This window comes from Lepisma saccharinum, chromosome 2 (genome assembly GCF_977018435.1).
Source record: "Lepisma saccharinum chromosome 2, izLepSacc3.1, whole genome shotgun sequence".
Lineage (NCBI taxonomy): Eukaryota > Metazoa > Arthropoda > Insecta > Zygentoma > Lepismatidae > Lepisma > Lepisma saccharinum.
Window position 1 is genome coordinate 54,799,651 of NC_139230.1, and position 19,757 is coordinate 54,819,407.

The 19,757-nt window shown below is 37.7% G+C and overlaps 1 protein-coding gene across 2 annotated transcripts in view; it reads left to right on the forward strand.

The window, feature by feature from the left end:
* LOC145984433 (cohesin subunit SA-2-like) overlaps nucleotides 1–19,757 on the forward strand; it is a 211,787-nt gene that overhangs the window by 115,418 nt on the left and 76,612 nt on the right. For both annotated transcript variants that reach the window (XM_083118095.1, XM_083118096.1), the window contains one exon: nucleotides 12,292–12,501. In XM_083118095.1, the coding sequence (XP_082974221.1) occupies nucleotides 12,292–12,501 (210 nt within the window). The remainder of the gene's footprint in view (nucleotides 1–12,291; nucleotides 12,502–19,757) is intronic.

Here is a 19,757-nt window from a genome sequence, read left to right on the forward strand (position 1 = left end):
GAAACACTCGGGGTGACTACTGTGAAAGCTATTGTAGCCCGTTACACACAACAGGCTCTCCTTGCGAAATATTCACCCACGAAAACCACCAGGAGAAAGGCTGCAAGCAAAGTGTCGCATACCGTGACATTGACGGCAAGGGGCGCAGCAACTTTGTACGTCAGTGCAGGGAAAGTTTCCCTCGTGGCTTTATGGTTGTGACGGGTTTCGGATATGAGGGTAAGTTGATGATATGCAAGGTGGACAAAAACGTGAAGGTGAATGCGTGAATGCCAGATACTTCCAAGACTCCATTCTGACACCTATCTATCAGAGAGACATTCCTCAATTGTATGGAATGGACGCAAACAAGGTGATGATCCATATGGACAAGGCTTTGAGTCATACCGCCAGAACATCACTACATCAGGAAATTGGAGAGGAATTAGGAATTTGTGTCATTCTGTTTGAAGACATTCCTGTGAAAAGCCCAGATGCCAGTCCAATGGATTTTTGTGCATTTGGACTGTTGAAACGACGTCTTCAACATCGCCACCCACGCACCCTGGATGGTCTATGGAAAGCTTGCAGGGAGGAGTGGGACAGAATTCCCATGTCTGTCCTGTGCCGGAGCTTGCTGCAATGGAAACTGCATTGCCGGGCGATAGTCCACAATGCTGGGGGTCCAATAGAACTTGATCGGTGGTGGTGGCACGGTATCTCTTAAGGTGAGTACCCGTCAAAAATGGTCTGATATAAAGCAAACAACCTTCTGTATTACCTTATTTATTGTATGTGACTGACTAGTATGCATACATGTTTCTTGCAAAGAAATCCAGAATTCAGGGTGACCTGTAATTAGATGTATTCCCTGAAAGAGGTTAAAGTAGAGGCAATTTGCAATAAATTTGACCATATGATACCCCGTCTGAAAATAAATAGTTTTAGAGATTATAGATTTTTTTTAAAAAATTACAATTTTCCACATAAAAATACAAAATGACAAGAAACAGGTCATTGCATGGCACTTATTTCAGCATTTTCTGATAGCTAACAAATAAGTGGTTTGTTGAAAAAAAAAAGTTTGTCCCAAATTACAACACATGTAAATAACAGGTGGGTCTAAACTTAAAGTGGTGATAAAAAAAATGCACTCTTAGTTTACTTGGCAACGTATTAATAACAAAAATGGTAACAATTTACTTAAATTACTTGCTTGTGTCATCAGCTATCCAACAAGGTACAAATGTTGCTGACATTCACATTTGTGTACAAGAAATAATACTTTATTCATTTTCATGTGAATGGAATCAATGAACATTACAATTAAAGAACATTACATGTCTTGCTCAAAGTGGGCACCTCCGTTACGAATGCAGGCACGCAGGTTTTTACAGACATTTGTTCTCATAACTCGTGGCGTGATGGTGTCCTTGATGTGTTGAGCAGCTGTTAAGATCCTCTCCCTGAGCTCTTCTTTCGAGTTTACTGGTGACTTGTAAACTAAGTCTTTCATGTGGCCCCAAATGTAGAAGTCGCAAGGCATCAAATCGGGGATCAAGCCAGCCAGGAAATTGGGCTGCCTTGGCCAATTCATTTATTTGGGTAATTTTCATCCAGCCACTGTCACACGCCCAGGCAGAAGTGAGCTGGCCAGCCCATCATGCTGGTAAATCATGTCACGTCTTGTGGCTAGAGGCACATCCTCCAACAACATTGTCATCTCGTTCCTCAAGAAATGTTCATAAGTGATGCCATTTAAGATTTGGGACAGGAAAAATGGCCCGATCAAATGATTGTTGATGACGCCCATCCATACATTCAATGAGAATCTCCCCTGACTGGCCTTTTCTTTGACTTTTTTCTGGTTCTCGCCCTTTGGCACCCAATAATGCGCATTATGGAAATTGTTTACACCGTTTCGGTCGAACTTTGATTTGTGCATCCATAAAATCTTGCTGAGGTAATCTGGATCTTCGAGATCAGTGTTTATTAGAAAATGACAAAAATCCATCCTCCTGGTAGGGTCTCCCTCCTCCAAAGCATGCACGGGTGTGTAGTGGTATGGATAAAGCTGTGCCGTATGCAAAGTGAACCACACTTTCCACTGACTCATGCCAAGTTGCTTGGCCACAACTCTCGTCGAAAACACTCCAGTATTTCCTCCTTTGCTTCAGAAGCAAACTCGTGAGGTCTGCCTGCATCGCCTTTCTGTCGTCGAACCAAACCAGTTTCACGGATGTGCCGGTATGTCGTACAAAACACTCACGCATCTGTTAAACGGCAATTTAAGGAAACAACACTCGTATTCTCTTCGTGCTGCAGCTGCGTCACCAACACAATACCTGTAACAGTACAAAATATCAGTGTATTCTTCATTGTTGAATGCAGCCATTATTGGACAGCACAATAACATTAGCACCAATTCTACCACTTATTGATTTTGTTGCGAGGCTACGCAAAGTAGATTTATGTAGATCACTCACTTTCAACCTGAGATAGGCTCTTAGGTACTGCCATCTAGTGAGTGTCATTTCACTGCCATCTAGTGAGCTGCATGATTCACATTTGTATTAGGCATGGCCAAACGGATCCGGATCCAAAAGTTCTGGATCCAGATCCGAAAGTTCCGGATCTGAAAATCCGCATCTGAGAGTTTTGTATTGTAATCCCATTATAATATTACCACACCTTAAAATGTATTATGATCTTTGATTACAAAGAAATTTTTCATTAGTCCTACAAGATTTTTTTTTCAGTGTTGTTCCTAAAATACTTTGCTACGCATTGGCTAACACTCATGCACAAAAATAATCTTACTTGTTTAACATAAAATGTCAGAGGTGATTTTGTAAATGCCATTGAAATGAATATGTATTCATTCATTTTTTTTTGGAAATGGAAACACACATAAATGTGAGACATTCCATTCCAGGATGAAACCTTTAACACATTTAACTGGATAGAAATGTTATACAAAAATTATACAATTGTTCTACAGTTACAGTTTTAAAAATTAAAATAAAACATTATATGCAGTGTTATATAATTACAAAGTGTAAGACTAACAAGGGAGGTTATCTAAGTGTCACCCTCCGATTTCCATGAAACCTGGCAGGTGTATAGAGGGGCCCAAAGGAAGAAATACGTGTTTTTTTTTTGTTTTTTTTTTGGCTAAAAAACTGTTCTAGGGGGAACCCCCCCCCTCAAATGTCAAGATGAGGACAAATTGAAGTGGGATCTGACCCCTGTGTCCCCTCCGAATTCCATGATACTTGGCAGGTGCATAGAGGGGCCCAAAGGAAGAAATACATGTTTTTTTTTGTTTCGGCTAAAAAACTGTTTTAGGGGCAAACCCCTCTCAAATGTCAAAATGAAGACAAATTGAAGTGGGCATTTGACCCCTGTGTCCCCCTCCGATTTCCATGAAACTTGGCAGGTGTATAGAGGGGCCCAAAGGAAGAAATACGTGTTTATTTGTTTCGGCTAAAAAACTGTTTTAGGGGGCAAAACCCACCTCAAATGTCAAGATGAGGACAAATTGATGTGAGGATCTGACCTGTGTGTCCCCCTCCGATTTCCATGAAAAAAACACGTACTTCTTCCTTTGGGCCCCTCTATACACCTGTCAAGTTTCATGGAAATCTGAGTGGGACACAGGGGTTAGATCCCCGCGTCAAGTTGTCTTCATCTTGACATTTGAGGTTTTTTTTCCCCCCTAATACTGTTTCTTAGCCGAAACAAAAAAAAACACGTATTTCTTCCTTTGGGCCCCTCTATACACCTGCCAAGTTTCATGGAAATCGGAGGGGGACATTTAGATAACCTCCCTTGTAAGTGTAATAATTACAAATTGCGCACGCACACACACACACTATAAACAGGGTGACCTGTAATTAGATGTATTCCCTGAAAGGGATTAAAGTAGAGGCAATTTGCAATAAATTTGACCATATGATACCCCGTCCGAAAATTAGTAGTTTTCGAGATAATCGAATTTCTATTGTTTTTTTTTTTAATGACAATTTCCCACATAAAAATACGAATTGAGAAAAAACAGCTCATTGTATGGCACACATTTCAGCATTTTCTGATAGCTAACAAACAAGTGGTTGGTTGGAAAAAAGTTTGTCCCAAACAACAATCACATGTATGTAACGGGTGGGTCTAAACTTACAAGTGGCGATAAAAAAATGCACTCTTAGTTTACTTGGCAACGTATTAATAACAAAAATGGTATGACACAAAGCATACAAATTACTTAAATTACTTCCTTGTGTCATCTGCTATCCAACAAAGTACAAATGTTGCTAACATTCACAGTTGTGTACAATAAATAATACTTCATTCATCTTCATGTGAATGGAATCAATGAACAATACAATTAAAGAACATTACACGTCTTGCTCAAAGTCAACTCCGTTATAAATGCAGGCATGCAGGTTTTTACAGACATTTGGTCTCGTAACTCGTGGCGTGATGGTGTCCTTGATGTGTTGAGCAGCTGTTAAGATCCTCTCCCTGAGCTCTTCTTGCAAGTTTACAGGTGTCTTGTAAACTAAGTCTTTCATGTGGCTCCAAATGGAGGATTCCTTCTTCACGCAATGGTGTGGACTAAAAATGACCCTTACCAACAAATCTGCATTAAGTATGAGAGTTATGTCAAGCGACATTTTTCACCCTGGAGTGCCATTGTATTTGATGGATACAAATTATAATCAGACACAAAGAATGCTGAAAGACAGAGAAGAGCTTTGGGGAAAATGTCTGCAACGATCGCATTTGACTCTGCAATGGAAGTGATGACGGATCAAGCACAGTTCTTGAGAAACTCGGAGAACAAATCTAGACTGATTCTAATGATGAAAACATACTTCGAAGCAGCCAGGATAACCATATATCAAGCAGAAGGAGATGCCAATACATTAATCTGTTCAACAGCAATAGAAGAAAGTTACGAACTGCAAATCTGTAGCTGTTGTTGGGTCCGATTCTGACCTTAATCTTAATTGCTAGAAGACTTCCTGAGCAGTCGCTCTTTCTGTTAAGGCCCCAGACAAGCAAAACTGAGGGAAAATGCTACGATATCGCTAAAATTCAAGAAATTCTTGGGCCACTCAAAGACTACTTGCTCTTCTTTCATGCTGCTACAGGCTGTGACACCACCTCGGCTATATTTAGAAGAGGAAAGTTGACAGCGTTCAAGATACTCCAAAAAGATATAGAATTGTGCAAGTTAGTCAGCATCTTCAACCAACCAAACCTCAACCGTGACAGTGTGATCGAAATTGGAAAAATGTTTCTTATTCGCCTGTATGGAGGAGGAGACGTGTCCTCCCTGGACAGTCTGAGACATATCAGGTATAGCAAGGAAGTTGTTAAAAAGCTGTCTTCACATTTCAACTTGGCCACTTTACCCCCTACCAGCATGGCAGCCACTCAGCACTCACTTCGACTGTATCTCCAAGTCCAGGAGTGGAACGGACGAAGCATGAACCCAATCGAATGGGGTTGGTGTGTCAAAGAGGGTATGCTGATACCAGTACCCACAGAGCTACCACCAGCTCCAGCCGAAATACTAATCTTAATTGCCTGTAAGTGCAAAGTGACTGCGAGAAAGAATTGCGAACGAGCAACATGCGAGTGTAAGAAAGCTGATCTCAAGTGTTCCAAGTTCTGTGCATTGTGCCAACGAAATTCCTGTACAAACTGCCAACTGGAAGACTAATCTGATTTCGATTATGACGAACACCAGCCCTAGAAAACCCATATGTCAATCACAATGCCAATGGCCTATTTGCTGATGCATTCCGCAAGGTAACTGGTGAACCCCTAGAATTTCATCTTTACTAAACTGTATCAAAATTAAATATCTGAGATAATTTTTATCCAATCTGAATGAGCTTTTTTTAAATTGTAGGTAATGATTAGCTCATTAAAAATATTACAACCTTTACTGTCTATTTCTTAACCGATAAGGACCAGACCCTGTGGCAGAGTGGTTAGCACATCGCGCTGCAACGCCAAGGGTCCCGGGTTCGAATCCCGCTTGGACTTGGTTGTTTGTGAATGTCCATTCATCAATTTCATTATTTCATCACTCATCCCCATCTTCGCAAATTAGCCAAGAGGCACAAAACATGAAGTAAAATAAACTAAATCAATCAATCTTAACCGATAAGGAGATTTTTGTATAAACTGCCAGAGTAAGGGCCAAAATTCCTACATTTTTGAGGTTTAAATGGATGTAAATTCTATAAAAGTGATTGGATCCAAAACTGTTACACTTAGAGTTAAAGTTAGGTGTTTTTTTAGTTTAAATAATTTTACACAAGTGAACTATGAGTTATCATTTTCGAACTATGACCAAAATTCTGAACTGTACTCATATCGATTGGCTGCCATCTTTGTCCGCCATTTTGAGGATGATGCACACATGTGATTCTCCATGACTTTTAGTAAGTTATTCCAAATCCTGAAATTTTAGCTTTATATAAATTATTTGAGCTCGACCTCATTTATAGCCCTTTATTTACTGGACTATTGTCCTCTAGTGGGCATACGATGTAACAACCAAAGCGTGAGTAATAGTAGCCCAGATATCGCGCTTCTAAGGAAATTAACATTATTATTTCTTGTACACAAATGTGAATGTTAGCAACATTTGTACCTTGTTGTATAGCAGATGACTAGACCTCGGATTTTTAGGTTCTAAAAAGTGTGCTTTTAGGTTCCTAAAATAGATTCTAAAAATCCTAAAAATGGTCCTAAAAATCCCAAAATAGTCCTAAAAATCTTGAAGTAGATTAAAAAAAAACTTAAAATAGTTCCAAATTCCTGAAAAATTCTGATTAGGTATAGTCACCGGCAATTAAAATACCACACATATATCCTGAAATGTGCACTATCTTGCATAATGTTATGTGTTGCCTAACCCTACGGCGATGGCAGAACTTACCATTGGAAATTTGCTATTAAAATCCACTAAGGCAAAAAAGAATTTTCATGTTATCCACAGTCAAACTCCACAATTTTGTCTGTGAGGATCATCTTATATTTCAACAGAAACATAGTCAATGCTGAAATGTTAGTTTGCAAGGTGTGAATGCCACAAAGCAACGAAGTGATGCAAAAAGTGAGCAAGACCACACAGATCAGACCAGTTTGGACTGTACAGGTAACAGTGGCAACAAACATTTGAGCTTTGAAAAATCACCATGGACTTCGAGGAAGGGAAATCGACAGAGAGTACATTTCAAACATGTCCATCATTGAATTTTCTCGTGACCAAACAGCAAATGCCTCTGTGTGCATTAAAAATCCTGTAAATCGTTTAAAAATAACCTAAAAAAAGGCTTGATTTTGGCGCTTAAAACCAAAATGGGTTCTAAAAAGCAAAATCGATTTTTTTAGGTCCTATAAAACTTCATCAGTCATTGTGTTTGTTAACGAAACGCTGACATAACTTATTATTTCTTACATACCTGTAAAGGAAAAAATTGGTTAAAACCTAAAATCCGAGGTCTACTGATGACAAGGAAGTAATTTAAGTAATTTGTACACTTTGTGTCATACCATTTTTGTTATTAATACGTTGCCAAGTAAAGTAAGAGTGCAATTTTTTATCACAATTTGTAAGTTTAGACCCACCCGTTACTTACATGTGATTGTTATTTGGAACAAACTCTTTTTTTCAACAAACCACTTATTTGTTAGCTATCAGAAAACACTGAAATAAATGCCATACAATGAGATGTTTTTTTTTCAATTCGTATTTTTATGTGGAAAACTGTAATTTAAAAAAAAACAATAAAAATTCGATAATCTTGAACACTACTAATTTTCGGATGGGGTATCATCAGTGGCGTAGGGTTATAGTACGCCCGTATGCCCAGCGTTCCCCGATTTAAAATTTAAAAAATGCGTAAATGCTGTTACTGTAAAGTAAATCTTGACTAATTTCATATATGTCTGACCTTCATGGCATTATAATAGATATTTTTTGCGATCCGTTTGCAACGCTCCACTAACAATGCTCGTTTTAGCATTTTTTTCAATGCCTTTCCTGGCCGGATGCCGAGCAGATTCGGCGTACAGGACCCTATATTCCTTGCTGCATTTCTGGAGGGAAAGCTTGGATCTCTAAAGCACGTGCCCAAATGCTCTCTCTTATGCCAGCGTATGGAGCAGAGGGCTACGTGATTGGTTCACGTGACCCTTCCTGCCTTCTGAAGCAGACGATAGCGGTAGAATTCCTACTCGGTTCTTCCCGCTCGTGCCACTCGTGCTATGTGTTGCTACAATATGCAATATTGACTGACGTAACTTTACCAAACTGAAATATAGCACTTCTTAATGGCCACTGCATTGTATAATTTATCGCACGAACAGTGATGTGCATTAAAAACTAAAAGATCAACACAGTTTTTGTCAAATAAGTTGGTGAAGTCCTCGTGGTAGAAGTTCAGCCTGTGGCTGCTCTACCACTTAAAAAATAATAATAATAATAATAGTTTTGCAGGTTATTATTTTTTCGTTATTATGTAACTGCTTAATATTGTGTCAATGGAAATGTTTAGCATTCATTTGAAAACTCTTAACATCGAATGGTCTCTGGACAAGATATTTTAAAATGTTTATCAGCATTCTCAAGACGTAATAAACAGTGGTCTGAATTACTACTCGGTACTGCTACGTTAGTAGAGTGTACGATAGTTGGATCATCTGCCCACCTCCGTGTCAGTGTGTTTTGCACAGCATGCCAAGGCGACAGAGGTCCCTGATTCGAATCCCGGCGTGAGCACTGGTGTTCTTTGTCAGTATCCCTTCATCAATATCATCACTCATATTCATATTCACGATTAACCAAAAGTGGTAGAAAAGCCAAATCAATCAGTAGTTGGATCATCCACAACAACGACGTCTACTGTTGTTCAGAGGCGCTTGTGATTCAGGTAAGTTTTATAATGATTTGCGTCATGCCGAAAGGTATAAAACACCAGAGCTCAAAACATTTGTTTGCATAGTGAGGCATCTCATTTTCTAGCTAAAACATGCATGGATGATGATGCTTTATTGAAAACCCAGCTGACTTCAGGCAAATAAACAATACCTGTGGCGACTAATTCCATAAGTAAATTATTAAGCAAAAAAGGGCCGACCCTTCCTTCGGACTTGGCGTTCCCACCCGAAATGCCCATGCTACGCCACTGGGTATCATATGATCAAATTTATTGCAAATTGCCTCTACTTTGACCCCTTTGAGGGAATACATCTAATTACAGGTCACCCTGTATAATGCAAATGTGAGGAGTAAGTTACACATGTGATACATGTAATTTCATTTCAACTGCAATATATTACCTTATTTATTGTATGTGACTGATTAGTATGCATACATGTTTCTTGCAAAGAAATCCAGAATTTCAAATTCAGTTTCTGGCATGAATGAAAAACCATTTTGGAAAAAAAAAATCCTGGCTACCTATTCCTGTGGGTGATGAAAAAGTTAGCCCGCATTTTTTTTCTTCAAAAGATGAATAGTTTTCATTTGACTTCTGTGGATCCTGGAACAAATTAATAACTTTCATTGAACTTTCTTTGTTTCTTCTTTGATTTGATTGATTGTTTTAAGTCCACTTTATGCACAGACAGGTTAATTGGGACTGGGCATTTAACCTGGGACCCCATGATTTACAAGGTGACGACATTACCACTACGCCATCGAGGAGACATTCTGTTTCTTCAATTGTGCATTGAAAGAATTTCTAGTTTTTAGGCTCTTTCTATGATTATGAAATTCATTTTGAGGGCATATAAGTGACTCTGAGTGTGGGGAATAGGTCTGTTACACATGTTCCAAAACACTTTTCTGACTCGTGATTATCACAAAATATTACCTTATTCCATACATTCTCACCATTCAGGGGATCAAAATATGGAGCAAATACAAACTCAAACCCATTTTCAAAATGGCTCAACATCAATGAACAGTCATAACAACATTCTTGTTTCTTGTGCTAAAAGTAGAAGTCATACTCTATTGCCAATGCTATCTATCCTGCCATCAGTACACGCATCCTCGATAATGGGATAAATATGGTAAGACCTTAGGGACATTCTGTCCTTCCCAAAGTACATTGTATGTTCTGTCGCTATAGCTTATTCTGAAGAAACATATGCAATTGTAAATTAAATCTGTTAAGGATTTTTTTTCTTTGTCATGGGTATTTCCACATCACAATGTGTGAATATATCCAAAATAAATAAAATTAAGTCTCAACCCATTCCTCTATTCTTAGTCCAAATTTTTAAACAAGTCTTTATTCTTCATAAGGAATAGAAGAAAGAAAATTAATTTTCCATTAAAAGAATTAAAGTCTGAAAATTTGGAATAAAAAATTCAGGTATATGTTCCAATTACAATAATTTTATTAATGTTAATGACATACATGTAGTGTGAAGTCTTATCTCTTTATGAATGAAGTCAAATTAATAATAAAATTACGTTAATTGAACTCAAAAGTAACATTTTTCTCTAGATACTGTTGAATTTAGAATAATTTTCCTACTTAGTCCAATGAACTATATAATCGTAGCATACCCGTTCGATTAAGAAATATTGACCCTGGCAGACCTTGTCAGCTCCTGCTCAGAAATGTGTTGGATAAGCCATTCACAGGAAATGGTAAGAACACTGGCCTTTGGCAAGAGGTGACGAGAGGCCAAGCGAGGGTTTAAATAGGTGCGCATGAGAGCGACACGAGGGCTTTTAATCTGGAATCATCGGCGAAGCAGGAGCTACTGGTCTTATTTCTAAACCGAACAGGGTAAGCTAGTCTACACCCATTCTGCCATTCGCATTGCTCACTTCAGTCTAAACCGAATCATGAGTTTATTTTAATGATAAGTTAGAAATTTGTACCTGCCCGTTCAGGGCTGTCTCTACCATCAATAGTACTAATCGGGAGGGGCAAGTTACATCCCTATTTAAGATCCCCGCATTCATGTTGGAACGCTATGTAATCTCTAGTAGCTGTTTATCATTGTTAACTTATGTATTACCTTTGCTTTTCACCCCACTGCTAATGCTTTGGATATACAAGGTGAAATCTACTGTTGATTCTTCCGTGATGCTGCAGCTGATGCACCAGACAGTGATGTCTGCCGGCATTAGACCCACAGCTTTATGCTGACCTTGGCACTGGACACATCAGTGCATCAGTATTGAGATAGCTGGTGTCCAGTTTGTGAAGTGTTAAGATGTTAACGATTGTTTTGTTTTATTTTACATATTACTGGTGCTTTTCTGCATTCTAATAATGCCACGCTATCTGTACAATTTAAAACAACACATTTTTATGCATGACACTTACGTCATTACGAATTATTGTAAGGAAGTTAAAATTCATTTTACAGTAGAATTCCCAGATATTCCTGCTTCACACAGAGACAGTGTTGGGATACTTGTGAACAAATTTAGGTAATCAGGGTCTGTTCTGGATAAGAAACGAAGGGTAAAGTGGCATGTGCTTAATGAGGAGAAAATAGATGATGTTGAAGTACAATCAAAAATCTCTCCAGTCTCTTGCACAAGAAACTGACATTTTCATGGCGTCTGCATGGTGAGATACTAAGCTTTTGAAACTGATGCCATACATTAGAAGAATTTAAAGAAAATATCAGGAGATATATTGAAGCAATTTGGAATTTTAATTGTACGAGCTTATTTCATTACATAGCTAGCAGTTCCATTTATGCAGATGTTGCATCCAGTTTGCCAGCAGATGCACTCTCGCTGCCCGGTGTAACAGCTGCCACTCCGCGGAAGACTACTGTGAAAGGCACTGTATAAGAAATATTCTTAAACTTTCCTGGTATTCTGATCTTCAAGAACCGCAGCAGTTTAGTTGGTAGGGCATCTGACTGCCACGCAGGAGACCCTAGTTTCCCTGGGTGGGTGATCTAAGATTGGAATTCTTCCAGCCTTGTTCATGCATAAAGTGGTTCTGGGGCTCACCCAGCCTCAAATCAATAAGAACCTGAGCACAATTCTTGGGATAAAGGCAGCCAGAGTATGGTGCTGATCACATCACTTTCAAAATGGCCAAAATTGAGAATATGTGGAGCCCTATTCCCACATGCCCTAAATGTGCCTTCATGGCATGGTGCTATATGCACAGGAAACTTTACCTTGCCTTATTCTGATCTTCATCATAGTTCTTAAATGCAGAAATAACGTGAATAAGCAATATATAGCAGAATGTTTCAAGTAGTACATGCCAAAAATATAATTTCCTCCTTTTTTTTCAGTATCCAGAGTTAGCTGCATATCTTGTTGATTCAGTAATAGATAGTTATAGCACGATAAAAGACTGGAAGAGCATGACTGATCTACTAGAAGAAGTAGGTTCAAGACAGCAACTATATCAAATAGAAGAAACTGTTTTGATTGAGTTTATGGTTTGCTCTATCCGTCAGGTAATATCAGGGAAACCGCCTCTTGGTAGAGTCAATATCAAGGTAAGAGACGTAAATTTAGAATTACTGAAATATGTTTCTCTGAGTCTAGAGCATACTGTGGATACCAATTTATTAGAGAGTTTCTTAGTGTTCAGTGTAGACACAATCTTTAAAATCATATAACAGGTGAAATTCTGTACAGGATGAATCATAAATTTTGATCCAAACTGTAAGGGTGAAAAGTAGTAGAAGCAAGAATGTCTGTATAAGCATAGGTCCACAAATGAACCATTTGTAAAATAACTAGGAATGCATGAATATATTGTCAGGGTGAACCATTGACATGTTTCTTGATACCCATTCTCATATTGCACTGTTCTCCTTGCACATTTGTTTTCACTTTGGACACATGAAGAGTACCATATTTACACATGTAAAATGTGGGTGCATGCCCTACTGAAAATTCTGTCTACTGTTTTCAGTAGATCAATAGGTGTTTTGAAACAGCTACTGTTTTCAGTAGCTGAACTGTACTGCTACTGTCTTCTACGGTTTTCAGTAGCTGAACTGTACTGCTACTGTCTTCTACGGTTTTCAGTAGCTGAACTGTACTGCTACTGTCTTCTACTGTTTTTAGTAGCCCAACTGTGTCTACTGTTTTCAGTAGCTGAACTGTACTGCTAATGTTTTCTACTGTTTTAGATAGTCCAACTGTTTCTCCTGTCTTAAGTAGTTGAACTGACTTTTAATGTTTTCAGTAACATAATTGTACAACTAACATATTTTATTGTGTTCAGTATATTGCTGTATGAAAACAGTAGTATTATTAGTAATGAAAAATTTCTGATCTCTACAATTGAAAATGCATATGGAAAAATCATATAATCAATTTAAATAAATGTATGGTAAAGCATGTGGAATTTGCTGCTTAGGAATTGTTTCACACAACAAAAAATCCAAATATAGTGAACACGTTTTTAAGAGTGTAGCTTCATTGTGGTTAGCGCACTTGTAGAAAATTGAAAAATATACTGTTTTGCTACCTCCTTTTGGGGGTGCAAATCCTATCTTTAGGGTTATGGGTTCTTTTTTAAATTGTGAATCAAAACAGTAAAGATCTTCCAATGGAGATAACAACCATATTATATTCTATAATTTCCTTCACAATACAGATTTATATTAACATTGTCTTTCTATTTATTCATTTGAGTATGTGATGTGTGTGTGTGTGTGTACTCTATGTGATGCCGATCTATCATTCTTCTCTGTTGAAAATGCGACATATGTTGTGAAATATAGAACTATTTCTCTTCATGTGGTAAGTGTTTACTGTCTCCTTCATGATTTATATATATATATATATATATATATATATATATATATATATATATATATATATATATATATATATATATATATATATATATATATATATATATATATATATTAGGTCAGTCAAAAAGTAAATGCAATCATTTTTTCTTATTTTTCACATTAACAATAGAAAACTTACAATGATATCATTTTCCAACATAGTCCCCCTGCACTTCAATACACTTGGTCCAACGTTCCACAAGCTTTCCGATACCCTGAGAAAAAAAGGTTTTTGGTTGAGCAGCAACCCACGCATGCACTGCTTCCTTCACCTGTTGATGTGTGTCGAATAGACGGCCTCTTAAAGCACCTTTAAGTGGACCGAACAGATGGCAATCCGATGGGGTGAGATCAGGACAGTATGCAGGATGCTCTAACACCTCAAAACCCAGATTCTGAAGAGCTTGAGCGGTGTTGGTGGCAGTATGGGGACGTGTGTTGTCATGCAACAAAAGAATGCCTTCCGACAACCGACCTCGTCGTTTGCTTGGAATTGCGGGCTTCAACTTGTTCGAAAGCATATCACTGTATCGTTCACTGTTTATTGTTGTCCCCTTTTCCACATAATGTTCCATAATTACCCCTTCTGAGTCCCAAAAAAGTGTGAGCATCACTTTTCCTGCAGAGTGTTGACGCTTAGACTTTTTTTCACTGGAGATTCAGGATGTTTCCATTCCATGCTCTGGTGTTTGCTCTAAGGTTCGAAGTGATGGATCCATGTTTCATCTCCAGTGATGATTCATTTCAAAAAGGCTTCACCTTCGTTAGCATGTCTGTCCAATAATTGCTGACAGATTCTCACATGATTCCACTTGTTCTCTTCAGTGAGTTCTTTAGGGACCCATCTCGCACAGACTTTATGAAAGTTGAGCCTGTTATGGATAATTTCATATGCAGAACCATGACTAATGTGCATATGGTTTGCCACTTCATCAACAGTCACTCGTCGGTTATTCAGAACCAGCTCACGGACTTGTTCAATGTTGTCATCAGTAGTGGATGTGGCTGGATGACCTGCTCTTTCCTCGTCCTTCACACTTTTTCGGCCGCTTTTGAACTTTACAATCCATTGATAAACACTTCGCAGCAGTAAAACATTATCACCATATTGTGCTGAAAGTCTTCTATGGATTTCAGCTCCTGGTACACCTTTAGACCACAAAAAACGGATTACAGAATGCTGTTCTTCTGTGGTGCACACGGACAGTGGCACAGCCATGTTTACTTGGCAACACTGCAGAGTGAACTGAAGTGATGATGCTGTAACCTGCCACAGGTGAAGACAACAATACTATCTATCGGCTTGCGAGCGCAGAAAGCTGTACAGCCAACCTACGGAAGAAAAGAGATACATTGCATTTACTTTTTGACTAACCTAACATATATATGTTATACAGTTATATGTTCCTCTTATACAGTTATATGTATATAAATCTTTGCAATATTCAATAATGTCTAATATTCGTCTCACTATATTACAATCATATTTCACTTTGCTGATTATTCATATTCATTAATCCTTCCTCTTCCGGACGGACTGACTTCCTGCAATGTACAGATGGATTTCCTTCCTTCAATGGAACAGACTGGACTTCATTCCTTCAATGGAATGGACTGGACTTCCTTCCTTCAATGGAATGGACTGGACTTCCTTCCTTCAATGGAATGGACTGGTATGCACACATATCCTTCAAATTACTTATTGACAAGTCCTCGTATATGCTGTTCCTGACTTCACTTAGCTCCAAAGGCTGTAGTCTGTATTTAGGTCTATTTTTGACCTCTTTCGTATTCTACATCACAATAAAGTCCTAATATGTCTACGGGGAAAACTGGTGGCGTTACTTTCAACTCTCATAAATGTTATGGATTCCCCTAATCATTGGCATCTAGGTTCCACTAACTAACTTTCCCAACCTTTGGGGCATCGGCTGGAATGTGCCAGCAAACTATACTTCCTAGCAACCACAAAGTGTTAACTCTGTGCAACGGCTGGAATGCGCAGCCGAGTCGGTGCGGTGATTGTGACACACAACCAAAGTGCTGTGGTGCTGCGACTGGTACGCGCATCCACTGGTGTAATCCAAAAATTTCCACAAGGGGTTCGTAAATGTCTTAACAGATCAAGATCTATTAGGAGACCCAAATTTATATCAGCCTTTCAACTTCTTACAATTTGCTTATATATTCACATATGAGGACTTAAATTTAAGTTGTAACATTCACATATATATCTATTATTCTATTCATTCCTTCCTTTCTTATGTTGTTGATTATTACTAACTATTACCTTCCTCTAGTTTTACATTTTTATTAACAGTTTTATAAGCATAAATAGTAATTTTAACTTTTCAGCCTAGTTCTGCCATCTATATCTGACTTCAGTAAACTTTACATCCATACGGCTCTCCGGGTACGTAACAGTTTTAGAAATAAGTTGACATATTGTTCTTCCTATATTCACACGAAAACAGCAATAACTTTGTTTAAACAAAGACCTGATCCTCTATGCTTCAAAAATCAAAACAAGCAAACACTGTTGACTTCGTTGATCAAAAGATGGCTCCTTTCTGCAATTGCATTACACAGATATTATAATAACCATGGAAATTTCATGCTGGAAAAATATATCAACTGATATGATCATGTATTCAAACTACTAGTTGCTTTAAGATTGACTTATTTCTCAAGAAAGAGTTGTAATAACTTATTCAGAAGATATATCTGACTTCAGTAGTATTCCTTAGAAAAACACTAGAAATTTAGTTGATGTACTGTTTTTTCATGCACTTCAAACCCAAGTAATCAAAAGTGGTTGGCACAACGTTGGGCCACCCATACTGAAAATGGTTGGTGAAACATAAGAACGTACCATTGTGCAATGATAATTTTGGCTGCAGTACCAACATTGGTCCAACATGTGATTTTTACGTTGGCCCAACATGGTTTTGACATTGGGCCAATGTACTGAAACTAAAGTATAGATAGATTTGTGTTTGATACGTATAATTTATTGCGAGGCCAAATATAATCTCTAGTAAAAATTATTTGTGTAAAATAGAAAAATATACACAGCACTTTCTCATTCACATGGTTTCCTTGTTTTCTAGTCGTAGCACAAAACACTTTGTGGAGTGTACTAAGTGTTCCACCTTCAGTCTGCACATACCATTGTATATTGTACATATATTGAACCACCTTCACAAGAATACCTGTAAGAGTGTTCTTGTTCTGCTACAAATAAACAGATAAACCATAAGCAATTCCCAACACATCTCTCATCCATGACAGCTGACAAAGGACTGGTGAGTGACTACAGTTCAGAATAGCTTCTACTTTCATTAACAAAGTATTATATATCCAGTTTGTGCTGTGACTGAAATATTCGAAAAGAAACACTGTTTCATGTCACTTATTTTACACTCAAGAATTTACAGCATACTCTTGAAAATTCTCTTAACAGGAGAAAGTAGTTTTTAAAACTGATTTTGACTCACTTTTCCATGGTTGGGCAAACATTGGCAACAACTGTTGGCCCAATGTAAGACCAACTTGAATTTGCCAACCAACGTAAAACCAACGTTCCCATGTAAAAACTGCAGTTGACCCAATGCTTGTCGTTACTTGAGAAATCACTGAACATTGTGTTGAGAATTAATTTGTCTATTCTTGGAATCAATAAATGATTATATAATACATTGTAGCAAGTATTATGCATTATTATTCACATTGTTTTTTTCAGTACAGTAGTCGTACTGTAGAGTACGGTAGCTGTACAGTAGATCGATTTACAATAGGATTTCAGTACATTTCATAGTACACAGTAGAAGACATTTGAAAACAATAGAAATTTCCAGCAGGGTGTGTAATGCACATCCTGATTTTTTATGGGGAAAAGCAACAAACTATTATATCTTGTATGTAATGCTCAGTACAATTCAGGTTCAAGAAATGGCTTTCTTTGTTGTAGTTTGTAAAGCTGTTGCTATGTTGGTCAAGACCAAATGACATCATACCTATTCAATGAGTCGCCTTTTGCTGTGTGTCCCAAGAGGAGAATATTGTCTTGTGTATACAATGAGTCATCAACCCATTCCACCTCCCCCTCTCTCCTCTGTCCACTGCCTTTAGCATCCCAAAGCTTTCAATTCTGCAAGCACCTTGTTTATTCTTTAGTAGATTAAAGTGAGATCAAAATTATGTTATGGATTTGCAGCACTCAGGAAGTTACTTCCTATTCATTTATCACACAATAAATATCGCTGATACACATCCCGTGTGACGGGAGGTGCATGATCAAATTCTGACAGAAATCTTACGCTGCTTTTCTCCATGTTGCAAAATTTAAGTTTCTTTAGCATTATTATTACTGAAGAAATCCAACCTGGTAATTTGTATTTGCACCTGTTGATTATATTCATGTTATACGCATTGACATAGTAAAAACATGAGCAGTGGCATATCGTTATGTATAATGCGTAAAATGCTGTAAATATAAAGTAAAACTTGATTAATTTCATATATGTTTGACCTTCATGGTATTATAATAGCTATTTTTTGTGATGTGCTTGCAACGTTTCACTAACAACATTCTAGCATTTAGTTTCAATGCCTTTTCTGGTTCGACGTAAAAGACTCTACATTCCTTGCTGCCTATCTAGAGAGAAAACATCATGTGTGCAATGCTTTCTCGTATGCCAGCATACAGAGCAGAGAGCTATGCTGATTGGTTCTAGGGTTCATGTGACCCTTCCTGCCTTCTGAAGCAGACTACAGCGGTAGAATTCCTACCGGGTTCTTCGTGCTGTGTGATGCTACAATATGCAATATTGACTGACGTAACTTTCCCAAACTCAAATATACCACTTCTTAATGGCCACTGCATTGTATAATTTATCGCACGAACAGTGTTGTGCAATAAAAACTAAAAGATCTTGTGATAGAAGTTCAGCCTGTGGCTAGTCTTCCACTTAACCCGCAAAACTATTCTTTTTATTATTATTATTATCTCGTTAGTATCTAACTGCTTAATATTGTGTCAATGGAAATATTAGCATTCATTTGAAAACTCTTAACATCGAATGGTCTCTGGACAAAATTATTTTAAAATGTTGATCAGCATTCTCAAGATGCAATAAACAGTGGTCTGAATTACAAATGGGCACTGTTACATCAGTAGGGTGTATGATAGTTGAATCATCCACTCACCTCCTGTAACGATTAGCTTGCTAGGATAATAATAATATCGCTACCAAAATTACCAAAATAGTTTGAGGCCAGGATCGAAAAGTATTACTAGCAAGACCGTACAAAATTACTGAAAATAAAGGGGAAGCTTCGTGATGTATTCGCTGTGTTGTTCACAGCACATCAATATTAACTTTGTTTGGCTGGACCCAAAACTCATATTTCCAAATACTACGGAATACCTAAATTTCAATTTGTACCAAAGGGATGATACCTTATGCTTAAGTTCACGTATGGGTTTTACGTACAGCTGCAAAATAAGTGTTGCGACAAGAATTTCAAGATTGCGCATGTGTAATGTAGTAACGCACACCTTGGAAACAATTACATTACTTCCTTTTACAAACGTCAATATTCTGATGCAAAACATGCATTCATATCATAAATTTCAGATTTGAGGTTTTTTTTTAGTTTTTTTTTTACGCTGACCAAGCAACAAATCTAGATTTTACCTCTTGGCGAGTAACAATGTTAATGTTACAATCAACAATCTTCAATAAACCTAATGGAATACCATTTTGTATTAAACAATGCATCATGCGTTCAGTTAACAAATGCTATTTTTACAATTGTAAAAGTTAGTTAATTCCCTTTAGCGCACTTCAAAAACTTTAAGAACACAGCATTTATAATTTTTCTTTAAGCTAAATTGTATTCTCGCTCAGCAAGAAAAAATCCAATTAAAGTCGCCAGTG